The 14883-nt window shown below is 37.7% G+C and overlaps 1 protein-coding gene across 1 annotated transcript in view; it reads left to right on the top strand.

Annotated features, from left to right (window-relative positions):
• prdm5 (PR domain containing 5) overlaps positions 1–14883 on the top strand; it is a 131224-nt gene that overhangs the window by 45774 nt on the left and 70567 nt on the right. Inside the window, exons 12-13 of the mRNA XM_039651352.2 lie at positions 724–884; positions 7362–7455. Of these exons, the coding sequence (XP_039507286.1) occupies positions 724–884; positions 7362–7455 (255 nt within the window). The remainder of the gene's footprint in view (positions 1–723; positions 885–7361; positions 7456–14883) is intronic.

Raw genomic sequence — 14883 nt, 5'->3', positions numbered from 1 at the left:
GTCATCATACCCGGTTTCTTTCAGGAACGCAGCGCATAGCTTTATGGGCTCTGACATGCGTCCAAATGCCAACAAAACCACCTTATGAGTGAAGAGCTCCACTGGTACGGAGACGCAGGGAGATTAGCATCTCATGCGATGACAGCCGCCCCGCATGCCCATTAATTTAAAGACATTGTTCATAGTCCAGGTTTTTATAACCCAGCATTCACTCTGTTCTGCTGGTGATTAGATGTGGTGACGTGTTGGACTCTCTTCAACCATTTAAAGAGCAGAACTAGAGTTTTGGCACAGACTCCACGTGTTTGTTACAGAAAGCCATTGTTTGAACAGAAGAGCCGGCTTTCACAGCACATATTTACGTTCCTCGGCGTCGTTGGCGATTTTGAGGGATTTGAAGAAAGCTTTGTAAGATGAACAGAGTGCCATCTTCTGAAAAGGATTATGACCTCCTCTGAGAGGTGAACCGTTCCTAGCTTTTTCTACCTGATGTTTTATCCCTTCCATCTTCCTGGATATACAGGGCTGACGTCCTTTTCTCGAAAGGAAAAAGTGGCTCGTAAAAGGATAATGGGACAATTTTGACTCCGAGGGCAGCTAAATGGATTCGGATACAAAGCCGCGAGTTGCTGTAAAGCTACGATTGAATGGCACGCTTTTAAATGTGGAAAAATGGCTGTCAACATGTTTCTGAAGAGAAATCTTCTGCTCTTCTCTGTCCAGGTGAGCGGACGTTTAAGTGCGACCAGTGTGACGCCACCTTCAAGCGCAAGGACACACTCAACGTGCACATTCAGGTCGTACACGACGGACACAAGAAGTACAAGTGCGACCTGTGTGAGAAGGCCTTCGTCACGCCATCTGTGCTCAAGAGCCACAAGAAGGTGAATTCATAATCACAGACATAATGTACCAAAGCACAAAATCCAAGTCTTAACAGATTAAGTAAAAACTGCAAAATGTATATATTTAGCAAAATTCTCCTTTTTAGAGTTATATTTTTCTAGCTGACTATTTACATATCAACAGCATAGACCAAAAGAACAATTTTTGGGATTTAGGAATCAAGTTCATCAAAAATGAAATTCGATTAAAATTGAGAAATCGATATTTTCAAACCAGCCCTACTACAATGAATCCTTGTTTTTTTCCATGAAATTTTGCTAATGCGAGCACGTCTTTTTACTCTCAGCTCTGTGTAACACATTTTAATACTCTTAAAGTCCCCCTGTGGTGAAAATCAAGCTTGTTTTTTTTTAATGTGCTTTAAGAAAAACCATGTGCAAATTCATAAGTTAACAGCATTGCTGCTAAAGAGTGTAATCTTTTTAAATCACGCTTTGATATTTTGGTGTGCTTTAAAGAAGTACACTTATTTTGATGTGTTGACTAACTTACTAAAGCACATGTGAAGTCCCTTCTGTGGTGAAAATAACGTTTTGTGGGTTTTTTTTTTTTATATTCTTTAAGGCAAACCATGTGTAGATTTATAACTGGACAGCATTGCTGAGTATTTCCTCCTTAAAACTGCAGTGAACCAAAGACAGTCTCAAACACACGGTGTTTGAGACGCCACAAACCACCTTGTAACCAATCAGATCAATATGTGATCGTCAACCAGTGGATCTCTGAGCTGAGTGAGTGAGTGGAGGCGGGGCTCATTTGCATATTCATAGAACCGCATACACTAAATGAGGCAAGGGTGTCGAGCTACATTCAAGATATTTTAAGGCATGAAGACTTTTATTTCAAGGAAAAAACTTTAAAAATGTCATTTTGATGATCAAAGGTGAGTTTTAAGGGATACTATTATTGACCGCAGGGGGACTTTAAATCACTTTAGATCCAGTCTTGGTCTGGTCATGTGTTGAGTTTGCACATATGTGATGATGGAGAGTGTAAACACTTTTGACTTCAAAACCGGTGCAGTGGTTATTGCATCTGCTCAAGATAAGATCCATGACACACACACACACACACACACATATATATATATTAATCTTGAAATTCTTATTGATCAATCTTGAGACATCCTGCAGTCAAAGAACGCCTATATCCTATATAACTGCTATTTTTATTTTATTTTATCAGTATACACTATATATATATATATATATATATATGACATATTTTGTGAAACTTACCCAGTGTGTGTTTTATTGAACCAAAATGGAATTGCAATTTTAATATGCAGTTATGATCTCTGTTTTCTAATAAGAGCACTTTTAGTTCAAATTTGAAAAACCTTTATTTATTTATTTTTAATTTAGCTCACATGTATTTCAGCAGGGTAATGTTTCCAATGTGTGTTTTCCTCACACACAGTGAAAGTCAATTCCACAATCATCTTATATCCAGCACATTCCCTCCTATCATAGCGTACCACAGCTCTATCATGATTTATTGCTCCATCTACACAGAGGATGATTGTATTCACATACCATCAACTTCATATTCAATTTCATCTCAGATTTATACTTTAGGTAAACCAAATAACATGAACAGTAGCACAGTGACACCAAACTCCAGCAGTTGAGATAGCATGGGCTGAATCTGACATTGTGTCTGACCTACTGTTGGCACAAGAGTAAAGAGCCTTTACCATATTCATTTACTTTCTGACAGCGTGCAGAGAATAGAAGCCCAGCTGCATGCCAGACACACCATCCCTGATATGAAACTCTTAAAGAGTAGTTATTGTCATCCTGAAATCAATATTGATCGTTTTGAATGAATGTCCCTTATTGTGTCACTGCACATTTTCCCAAAGAAGGGGGGAAAAAACCCTGTTCGTTTTCATAATCTTTTAAACATCACTTTCTTTGCGGCTGTCTGTAATGATTTTTGTGCTTGCATAACAAAGACCACATGGATGGATAATATGTTATAGCATAGCTAAAAAACATTCCTTTAATATTTTTTTTGGTCCTTAGTTGCAGTGAAAGATGTAGAAGTAGTGTTGTACTATGTTACCACACACACACACACACACACACACCGACAGTCATGATAGAGGGATTCTGGGTTTTCTTTTCTTGACATTTTAAGCAAAAAGCTGTTTTATCCTGATGGAGTGTGTGACAACTGAATCTTTACTGTATTATTATAGGATTACGTATGTGTGAGTGAATGTGACCGTTCTCACTACCTAAGATGAGAGTGCTTTGTGTAATACAGTTACATAAGCAATAATATGCAGTCAGCTGGCCAAAATATAACCCAAAAATCGTGGTCGGGACCCTGACATGAAAATATATTGTTGATGCACTGAAATTAAAATGATGGGCTGAAACCGAAAATTCCGAATGCACTGAAATTGGACATAATTAATTAATTAATTAATCAAACTTATTTAATAATCAGAATTAAATTGCACATAAGGCAGTTTTTATATCAACTTTTTATAACAGAACAGTTTCTAGTTTAAACTTTTAAACCACAATAAACTTGTTTTCCTGACACATTTATTTAAACATATCATAAAATCATAATATTGACAGAATTTTAAAGTTGAGAATGAATAAAAATATTAATTTAATTTCGTTTACTTTTTAATCTATTATTATTATTACTGTATGTGAGAAGAGCACAATAAAGATATGAAACTAGTATTGTATAGACCCCTTTTCAGTTGGTAAACATGGTGACGTTTTTTTGTGGGCGGAGCTTAGGTGGAGGCAGAACGATCCCTCTGGCTGCTTCACTAACGCTAGTTAGCAAGTATTGTTAGCTTGTTTTTTAACAATGACTGGAGAAAATCCGATATTATCTTAATGCGTAAGGTCACTCAGTGTCTAGGGCCGCGATTGTTATTTCCAAAAGTTATTTTTAACGGACGGAACCAGATTGGCCGACCTGTAGCCTCCTACACACTCACTCAATGCATGGACGATCTGACAGGATTAACGTTACGTTACCTCGGTTGAGTGGTCTGACTTCTACACCTACCTCATAGAGAAACCGATCGTAAAGAGAAACTGAGGCATATAAATCTTTAGATGCCTATATGGTCCTGTACAAGACTTGTGTGTACGATCCGTAGTTCTGCCGAGACCACGACAATGTAAAGAGTGACATTACAGTGCGATTTTAATGATGTGAATATTTTCTAGAAATAAAAGTTCCAGATACAGCATATTCATTTTTCATCAATTCTTGCACCAAACAACTCAAGAAGATGACATTTAAAAATAATAACAATAATTTAAGCTCGTCATTATGTAGCCGAATCTGTGCTGGTTTGCATTGGCCGCCTCCAGTTTTCACTTTGTTTTGCCTCCAGCTAGCGCCGTGACGTAACTGTGACGTCGGCGCAAAAGGGGTCTATAATACATCAATTATAAAGTGTTGTTATGCAAAACGTATCGGTTACCTAAAGTAAACTAGGTTCTCTCTAGAAGAGGGAACGAGTATTGTGTAAGTTAGCTTACGCTACAGAAAAGATTAATCTTTTCGAGATATTGAAGCCAAAAAATTTTCCTTAATTTATATTCATTGTCAACGCAGTGCAGCAGCTAGCAGACCTCGAGCAGGCTGTCTAGCGTGCTCATAGGCTGCCCTGCGGGAACTGCAGCAGCCTACCAATGAGCCCGACGTGAAGGGTGCTCCTTTAAGGAAGCGGATGACAAGCTCATTTTTCACTAGTGACTAGAGTTAGGCCGTGTGTCCACCAAAGCGTTTTTAGCCAGCTGAAAACGCTAGACGCTCTGCTGAAGATGCCGTGCTTTGGGGGTTTTGGCAGCGCAGCGTTTTTTCCGTTGATACGTTTCGTTGCTATGACAGACTATCCCCAGCAGTTGAATGTTGTGACAGTTGGTCGGTGTGGTATTAGTCCCGCCTAGGGTTGGGTATCGAGAATCGAGTATCGATTGGAACCGAGACTAACTTTTCGTTTTTCCCGGAATCGTTCAAAAGTTAAAATTTCGATTCCTAGTTTCGATATTCACAGTCCGCCGAGCGGAAGAAGAAACCGCTGAACAACACCAACGAAGAAGCGTCTACCGGAAGTGTTGGCATAACCGCGCGATTCGAACATGAGTAGCTTACGTCGGCGATCCAAAGTGTGGCTTCACTTTTCTAAAAATAACGAAATCTCGGCAAAATGCTAAATTTGTGACTAAAGGAGTATTTGTGACAGAAGGAGTATTTCCTTCAGAAAGACCGTTGGTTAGCAAGGTTAGCTAAACTTTTTTGACCCTGCCTCTTAAAAGAATCGGAATCGAGAATCGCCAGGAACCGGAATCGAAACAAGGAATCGGAATCGGAATCAGAATCGTTCAAATTCAAACGATACCCAACCCTAGTCCCGCCCCTCCTCCACTGTGATTGGATGGCTGGGTAAAAAGTGACAGTGATGAGCACTGCGTTTTATCCAAAGTTGAACATTTTTCAACTCTCGGCGACCAGTAAAAAATGCTGGGCGCTTCAGCGTGGAAAAAACGCTCAGCGCCTCGGTACGCTCATGGCGTTTAAAAAACGCGGCGCTCCCATTGAAAACAATTGAAAACATACGCCAGGTGCGTGGAAAAAGGCTTTGGTGGACACACGGCCTAAGCTAACTTGCGCAATACGAGAGAACCTCTCGTAAGAGAACTTTAACTGCCACGATTGACCAAATCAAGTATTGAAGAAGCTTTGTACAAGTAATAACCAGGTATATTTCAGTCATATTATAGTCATAAAATGGACCGTTTGAGTATCTTACCAAATGTTAAGTGCCGTGTCCAGCTCCATGACACAAACTAATCGCACACAGACGCATCTGGTGGACACGTGTGAGCGTCCATGCGTGTGTTTGCATAGGTTTCTATACGCCATCACAGGGAGCATTTTAAGGGATTAGACAGAAAGAGTAATGCTATTTTAAACTGTCTTTCCACACTTTATGATTGAGGGGGGTTCAAGAAAGAGGAAGAGGTGAGGAAGTGGAGATGGGAGGGGACAGATATGAGGCGGGAAGGGAAGCGAGTAGGAAAAAGGAGGAAAAGAGGGAACAGATAAAGAGATGGAGAAAATAGCAGGAGGTGGAGGAGATATTCCCTCCAGCGCTGTGAGATAAGCCATGTTTACATCAGCTTTATGGGAATACAGCCTAAAAATGATATGATTCATGTGTTTTCCTTCAACTTTAACAATAGCGCTCATGTCATCGCTATGAATATAGATCTGCATGAGAACATGCTGGCTCTGAGGTTTACATAAGTGATTGATGGAACAGTTTACCCAAATTTGAAAATTCTGTCATCATTTTACATAAGTCATACCATTTAATGTCAGTCTAAACTGGTATGACTTTCTTTTCAAATAGTAAATGCTCACCACTCCTCACATGGTCTCCACACCTCATTTACAGTGACCATGGCTGTTAAAAGGATAATCCACCCCAATGAAAATTGCATTATCATTTTCTAACATTCAGGTTTGGGACGACATGAGGGGGGATAACTGATAATAACCTCAAAACGTGTTCATTTATTTCAGCTTTTGCATGAGTTTTGAAGTGGAAGAGTTCAAGTTAACATGTGAAGGGTTCAGATGCAAAAGCCTCTAAATGCCATTTGAAATTTTCTTCTTTAATGTTGATTTTTATCAAACTTGTATATTTAAGTTCAGTGATTTCACTTAAATGGCAATGATATTTACCTATTAATTGTTATTTAAGTGAAATTACTGAACTTAAATATACAAGTTTGATAAAAATCATCATTAAAGAAGAAAATATCAAATGGCATTTAGAGGCTTTTGCATCTGAACTCTTCATGTATTAATTCAAGTTGCTTTGTTATGTTGTGATATGAAACTTATTAAATTTTCAAATGAAATGCATTGGTAAGAAAAGTGTTTAATGCACTAGTGAGCTATGGGTCGGTAGGTCACACTTTCCCACGAAGCTCCCGTAAAATTATCATTAAATTGACTTTTTTAACAATAATTTTTACATAAAGATCCTTATGCATCCTTGCAATTTGGATTAGCTGAAGTTTCACATATAAAGCTTTTTTGGCCCTTTTGCAGTTACAAAAACAAACCAAACTGGATGCATTTTGTGGAAGAACATTGTTTTGGTTGTGCTCTGCGTGACTGTGTGCGTGGATGAATATGATTATCCCACTGCTCATAAAACATGCACTACTAGGCTTAAGACATATAAGCAGTTTAGATGGAAAGGACCTGAAGTTGACTAGATGAAGACGTTACTGTAGCTTTAACCATTAATAGACACGGTACTTGAACACAAAGTTTTCAGTTTCAGTCAGTTTAGTTCAAAACGCATCAGTTCAGATCACTTCAGTTTTCAAATATAGATAGGTTAGAGGATCGTCCTCAAATGTGAATAATCTGTTTTACTGTGTCCCTTTTAGACGCACACAGGAGAGAAGGAGAAGATCTGTCCGTACTGCGGGCAGAAGTTTGCCAGTAACGGCACTCTGAGAGTGCACATCCGCAGCCACACGGGTCAGTGCCTCCTCACCAGCCAAACACACTCTCTATACAGGGGCCTGTTTCAGAAAGGAGGTTAAGTGAAAACTATGAGTATGTTAACCCTGAAATGAGGGAAACTCTGGGTTTTCCGTTTCAGAAAGGGGGGTATATCAAACCCGAGAAAGCAGAGTAAGTCAAGCCCGTTTCTGAAAGAGAGGTAACTTATACTCAGAGTCAGTTACCATGGTAACTTACTCTGTGAACCTAACCTGGTCGGGAGCAGGTTTTCTTCAGTAAACCCAGAGTTTCTTGCGGTCTCCTCCCCTTTTTTAAAGAGGAAGTGCTGTTAAACACCAATAATAATAGTAAAATGTATTTACACATTCTTTAAGGAATATATATATATATATTGTTTGTCCATGGTTTAATTGACTAAATCTGTTTTGCAGCACTTTGCCAAAAAATAAAAGGATTAAAACGTTTGCTAAACTTTTATTTGATTACCACCATTTTTGATAATATATTTTTATTAAATCATTAAAAATTTGGAATAAAAAACATTTAATAGAACTCAATTATTTTTCAAAAATAATTTAATAAGTTATTAATGATAATCATATAATCTTATTCATAATCAATTATTCAAGTTAGTTGATTAGATATGTTTTATTGAACAAATGTTTAATTTATTTAACTGTCATTTTAACTGATGATAATAATAACCGTAATTTAAGAATGCAGTTTATATATTTAATAATTGTTTAATACCATAAACCGTGATATTTTCTGAGACGGTTCTCATACTGTGAAACTTTCATACGTTACAACCCCACATGGGGGAGTCCCCCACCCCACCCCCGCTGTTAAACAAGTTACTCAGCAACTTAAATTAACTACTTTTTACTTGAGTAGATTTTTAGTCTGGTAATTTTACTTTTACTTAAGTAAAAATGTATCAAAGTAATAGTAGGCTACTTTAGGTTGAATAACATTCTTCCAGTTTTACCTCTTGATATTATAACAGTAAGTTACTCTAAAATAGTTATGAATTATTAACTACAAATGACATCTTCAACGGTGTAGTTAGATTAATGTAATAATTACTATCTCTAGAAAGTATTGGTCTACATATTACTAATTGCTAAATCCCATAGACAACCTCAACCACTTGAACAATACAAGGAGGAGAGACAAGAAACTGCACTTTTAATTCTTTCAAATTAACAATATACAATTGCATGAATTATTCTTGAATTGATCAAAGTGTGTAGAGGGAGAAGGTTACATAAAAAATGTACCTTTTAAAAATGTTAAATCCACCATTGTTTTATACTGAATTGGTCTATAGTTTATGCAGTAGCCATATTTAATGTAATTGCATCATATTTTATTTTAAATTACAGAAGAATTAAGAGTAATCCCTTTAATTAAATTACAATATTTAGATTACTTGGTAATTAATTACACCCAACACCTCTTTTTGTCTGGCGCTGTTGCCATGGTGACTCGTAATATCTGCGCTCCATTGATAATGGCTTTTTATAGTTGTGGTGCACGCGCTTAACTCAGAGTCAGTCAACTCAGAGTTGATTGATCTAACTCATTTCAGCTGTTCTGTAACCGAAAACTCAGAGATTCCCGTCTCAGGGTAAGTCAACTCAGAGTTCAAACTTTAACTCAGAGTTGGTTGAACCTCCTTATTGAAACGGGCCCCTGATCTCACATTAATCCTGAGCTTGTTTATGTATTTCCAGAAGTTGCCTCATTTTTCTTGCCACGGCATTCATGTAAAAACTCAGTTGTAAACGATATCTTTAGATACTTTAGATGCATTTGTTGGAGTTTCCCTTTTATGGTGCCAAATGATGAGAATTTAAAGCGTGCCTATTATGCAAAATTCACTTTTGTAAGGCGTTTGAAAACACAGAAGTGTGTGTCCGCAGTGTATGAGAACAACCAGCCTATAATGGTAAACATCCACGCACTCATTTTTTTATGAATCAAAGCAGTCTGTTCAAATGAGCTGATTCAGATTCCCCCCCCGTAGGACGAAGCCCCGCCCACAGCCGGTGACGATCTGCCCTTTTAGCATAGAGCCGCTAATTTTCGGTAGTTTTACAGTGTCGTTGCCAAAAAGGTATTAAGAAGTGTTGTGTTTTGGGTAGAGCCCGACCGATAAATGATTTTAAAAGGCCGATACCGATACAAATATTTTTGGGTTTTAAAATCCGATATTCCGATATATCGGCCGATATTTTTTTTTATTAAATATTGTTGTATTTCACACACGTGGAAAAGAAAAGCTAACTTTTCTGCACAAGATACGTTTGATACTTTTTCTCTATGTCTAAATGTTCACTTCTCGCATGTATAACTTACATTTTACAATGCAGGGACTGTAACTAGAGATATGCTAGTTATAAATACAGCAATCATTACTTTATTTAGCCAGAAAAAGTTCATTGTGGTTTCCAAGCTCATTAATGTTAACGTTAGCGGTCTTCCACTGATGATAGTGGCATTAGCTAGCTTTGTGGTTAGCTAGTCTATGATGAGCCATAATTTAGCAATAGATAACATTATACTGCAAGTTGTAAAACATACATTTTCAATATAACAGGCCAAGGAGAGTTGATTCAAGCGTGTTTCGTCTGTTTTTATTTTTATTTTTGAAACATTCAATTATCGGCCATTATAACTGCCGATACCGATATTTTGGAAAATGCCTAATATCGGCCGATAATATCGGTCTGGCTCTAGTTTTGGGATGTACCAATGCACATAAGAGTCGGCCATCTGAGTCACTGAGGGCATCGTGCTTCAATTTCATTGTACGAAGGAAATGTCCCGAACAAAATCGCTAAAGTCTTAAACGTTTGCGCCAATCATTATAACTCAGACTGCTTGAAAAATTCACATTTAAACAAACAGGCTCCAGTCTAGGATGGTCAATCATACATTTGGGAGTCTTCTCAGTCTTCTTTTTACCTTTATTACCATACAGTATGTAACACAAATGCAATAGCACGTCATAAAAGCAAGATGACAACAAACTATACCTGTTCTATCTCCATGCAGCATATATTCTCTGGCTCTGTTGGCATTTTACAACAGTTACCCACACAATCATGCTAATCGCTGACTTGAAGATAGTTAACTCCACATCAGTTGCATAAATGTATTGATTAGCCATTCAGAAACGTTCTGTTGCATTCTGCATGTTGTCACGTGTGTCTTCTTGAATCTGTCCATGTCCATCATTGCCTGACTCTGGCTCAAACATATAAGGATGAACACCATTACTGACATTTTCTGAGATCTCAGTGCGTGAGATTGTCCTGTTCTGTCGTTGTCGGGAGCCGGGAGCTCCAGCTCATTTGGCCGAAAGTGGCGTGTTTTTGCTCACCCACAAAAAGAGGTAATTTTAACATGCTATAACAATTATTTGTTGGGTATTTTCAGCTAAAACTTCAAATACACACTCTGGCGACATCAGCGACTTATTTTACACCTTGTAAAACTAGGCATAATCGCAACATGATTTATTAAGGTTTGCGCTGGTCAATTTACTGGTATTTTTTAGTGCCCAAAACAAGCATGTCTTAAAGGGGTCATGAATAGGTCCAGTAATAGGAATCAGTAATAGGCTATTTTCTACCCTAGTTTTGAGCCTAGCTGAAAAACGCACGGTTTTTATGGGCGTCTCGCACTGAAGACTTGGAGGTAAACGCCCACTGCTGTGAGTGGAGAACAGTTTTGCATATTATAATGAGTTTCGACTCACTTGTCAATGCACTTGGGGGAAATTGTTTTGAAAACGTCCAATGTTGTAAAATGGCAACCGGAGTGATTGGCCCATACATGTTCGACCCAGAGTCCGTGTGTTGCACCATTCCTGTCAGATCCAATATAGACGGCACAGCACCGTTCTTTACTCTTAATCGCTCTCCAAATCCAGTCTTGTTTACAAAACAATCCTCAGTGAAATGACGCGAACAGACGGACGATGTTTTACCCTCATCAGCTGGAACGTCATTAAAGGGATACTCCACTTTTTTGGAAACAGACTCATTTTACCATTCCCCCAGAGTTAAACAGTTGTGTTTTACCGTTTTCAGATGTATTCAGTAGAGCCAGACCGATATATCGGTAGTTTACCAAACTATCGGTATCGGCAGTTATAATGGCCGATAAATGAATATTTCAAAAATAAAATAAAAACGGACGAAACACGCTTGAATCATGTCATGAGTGTTGGAGTTGTATGGTTTGTCCACCAGAGGGCACTCTATACCGTCCCGTTGAGTTGGTCACGAGACATGCATTGCTTGAATAACAATTAAAAGATCATCCCCATCAGTTCTCTAAACTCAAATAAGCATGACGAAATTTGTGACTATCATGTCTAGTTTTGCTGTTAAATAAGCCGAGAGTGAAGCGGAATCAGCTAGTAATAGTTACGTTACGTTGTTACAGTGTAGTTGACTGTCCTTTTAACTTTTGACAACGTGACTGAAGTATTTCTTTAATAGCGCGTGACAGTTATAGCAATGACTCATATCATCTCTCCTCGGCCTGTTATATTGAAAATGTATGTTTTACAATTTGCAGTATGACGTAATCCATTGCTAAATTATGGCTCATCATAGACTAGCTAACCACAAAGCTAGCTAATGCCACTATCATCCGTCTGTTCTGTTGTGACAATAAAAGAAACAAGTTTCTTTTTAAAATGCATTATCATATTATTTTAGTTAAAACTCATAAATAACCACAAATAACTAATGTTAGGGAAATCTGTTAATGTTTTGTTGCGCGTTTCTGAAAAAAAATATATCGGCCGATATATCGGAATATCGGATTTTAAAACCCCAAAATATTTGTATCGGTATCGGCCTTCAAAATCCTTTATCGGTCGGGCTCTAGTATTCAGCCGATTTTCTGCTATTTAGAAGAATATCAGTAACCAGACAGTTTCTGGTCTCATTGACTTCCATAGTATATTTTTTTCCTACTGTGACCAGAAACGGTCTGGTTACTGATATTCTTCTAAATAGCAGAAAATCAGCTGAATGGATTCGAAAACTGTAAAACTCAACTGAGGAATTGTAAAATGAGCCTATTTCCAAAAAAAAGAAAAATAAAAATAAATGGAGTATCCTTTTAAAAATAAAGTTTATCCATGCAGTCCTATTGGAATCCAGAGGAAGCATACAGCGACATATCTTGTATTGCTCGGTAGCTCGATCCGGTTTGTCATCACGAATCTGTGGGCGGGGCTAACGGCCGTGTTGAAGTAGGCGTTGATCTTCTTCTGCGGGGGTGGGGTTTTATCCTCTATGACGTCATAGTTCCCCACTTTGAAACGCGAGTCGTTTGCTGAGGCTGGTGTCAATAAAAGCTTTTATTGGACTAACAAGGACGTTTTCAGTTCTGAAACTTACAGGATATTCTTATAATGTGATGACCTCTTAGATGTCAAAAGCTCAAGAAAAAATTGGTTTCTCAGTTCATCACCCCTTTAAACCAGACACTAATTTGTGTTGCTATGTTGGTGCTTATGGAAATGATCCGGTCACGTCTCTGCTCTTTCATTTGCGTGTCATCCCTCACAGAACTCTCCACCCCCATCTGCGCCTTTGTGGAAGTGCACTCTCACGCTAATTTGCACTGTTTAGTAAATCTGGCCCTTAGAGTTTAAAAGGAATCATAAAGAAAAGTATAGAGTTTACCACCCACCGCAGCACATGCATTGCATTTGGCATCTCGCTCTCTGTCTGTCTCTGTGTGAACATCTCAGACAGACAGCATGTTCATTAAAGAGCCTTTATACTGGAGAGCTCAGCATTCCAGTGTGCCGCCATAACAACAGACTACAACACACTTGTTTTCTAACCCTTACCCCACACACACACTTCTACACACACACACACACAAGGCCAAAAGATGCCCAGTGGAGTAAAAACACTGTATGTGTGTGTTGGAATGCAGTGGACATGGTGAGAGTGAGCGATGTGCCTGAAAGAAAAGAGCACTCTCAGTTTGTAGGCATCCAGCATTGTGACCCCTGACCTCTGCTGCCTGTAAATCCCACTTCCCTTTCTTTCAACTGGACTTGTATTATATGCTTTTCTTCTTTTAAAGAGACACACGCTCAAAAACATCAGCTCAGTATCTTTGTACCTGGTCTTCAATGTGTCAAAAATACTTGATAGGCATTACTTCTCTTGTGAACTATAAGTGCACTTAAAATGTGCACTTGCAGTGTACTTCCCATCTTAAAATGATATATTTAAAAAAAAAAAAAATAAACGGTCAGATATTTTAATTAAAAAAATGGCCACTTAAGTGTGTGTTTAGAGTAATCTTTCATTAGTTTTAAATCATGTTTTGATATTTTGTTGTGCTATAAAAAGTACTGTTATTTTAATGTGTTGGCTACATTACTAAAGCAGGTGCTTTGTGACATAATTGATTATAATTTTACTTTTAATAAAAGATTATAATTTTAAATGTGCTAAATTGTACCTACCTACACATGTTTGTTTATTTTAGTTTACCATAAATGTGTCAGTTTATTCAGCTGTACACTTCAACCATATTTCAAAGACAATTAATGCAAGTATGAAATTACAAATAAATATGTACTTACGTCGGTCAAAAATACTTAAGTTCAGCCATTTGCATTTAATATACATTTAAACAATAATTTATTTCAATTTAATTGTAAATATCATGCAATTAAAGGAGTAGTTCACTTTAAAAAAAAAAAACAATACTTTTGCTGATAATTTACTCACCCCAGTGTCATCCAAGATGTCCATGTCTTTCTTTCTTCCGTCGAAAAGAAATGAAGGTTTTTAATAAAAAAAAAATTCCAGGATTTTCTCCATATAATGGACTTCAATGGGAACCAAACGGTTCAAGGTCCAAAAGACAGTTTCAGTGCAAACTGTTCAAAGAGCTTTAAACGACACCAGACGATGAATAAGGGTCTTATCAAGCGAAACGATCGCTCATTTATTAAATAAATAACAAAGTTTACGTTTTATAAGCTCAAATGCTCGCCTTGCTCTGTTCTGTGATGCGCGTTCGTGACTCTCCTGTTCGAACTCGTTTATCAAAATGAGCTAATCTTTTCCAGAGTCAACTCGTTCATTTCGTTCGTTGAATGGATCAAATGACACGAAAAAGGATTTGTTTATTTTGATGAACGAGTTCGAACAGGAGAGTCACGAACGCGCATCACAGGCGACCATTTGAGCTTATAAAACTTAAACTTTGTTATTTATTTATTAAATGAGCGATCGTTTCGCTAGATAAGACCCTTATTCATCATCTGGAATCATTTAAAGCCCTTTGAACAGTTTGCACTGAAACTGTCTTTTGGACCTTGAACCGTTTGGTTCCCATTGAAGTCCATTATATGGAGAAAATCCTGGAATGTTTTCATCAAAAACC

The sequence above is a fragment of the Pimephales promelas genome, chromosome 20 (genome assembly GCF_988280905.1).
Source record: "Pimephales promelas chromosome 20, fPimPro1.hap1.1, whole genome shotgun sequence".
Lineage (NCBI taxonomy): Eukaryota > Metazoa > Chordata > Actinopteri > Cypriniformes > Leuciscidae > Pimephales > Pimephales promelas.
This window is presented reverse-complemented; position numbering and strand designations above follow the sequence as displayed.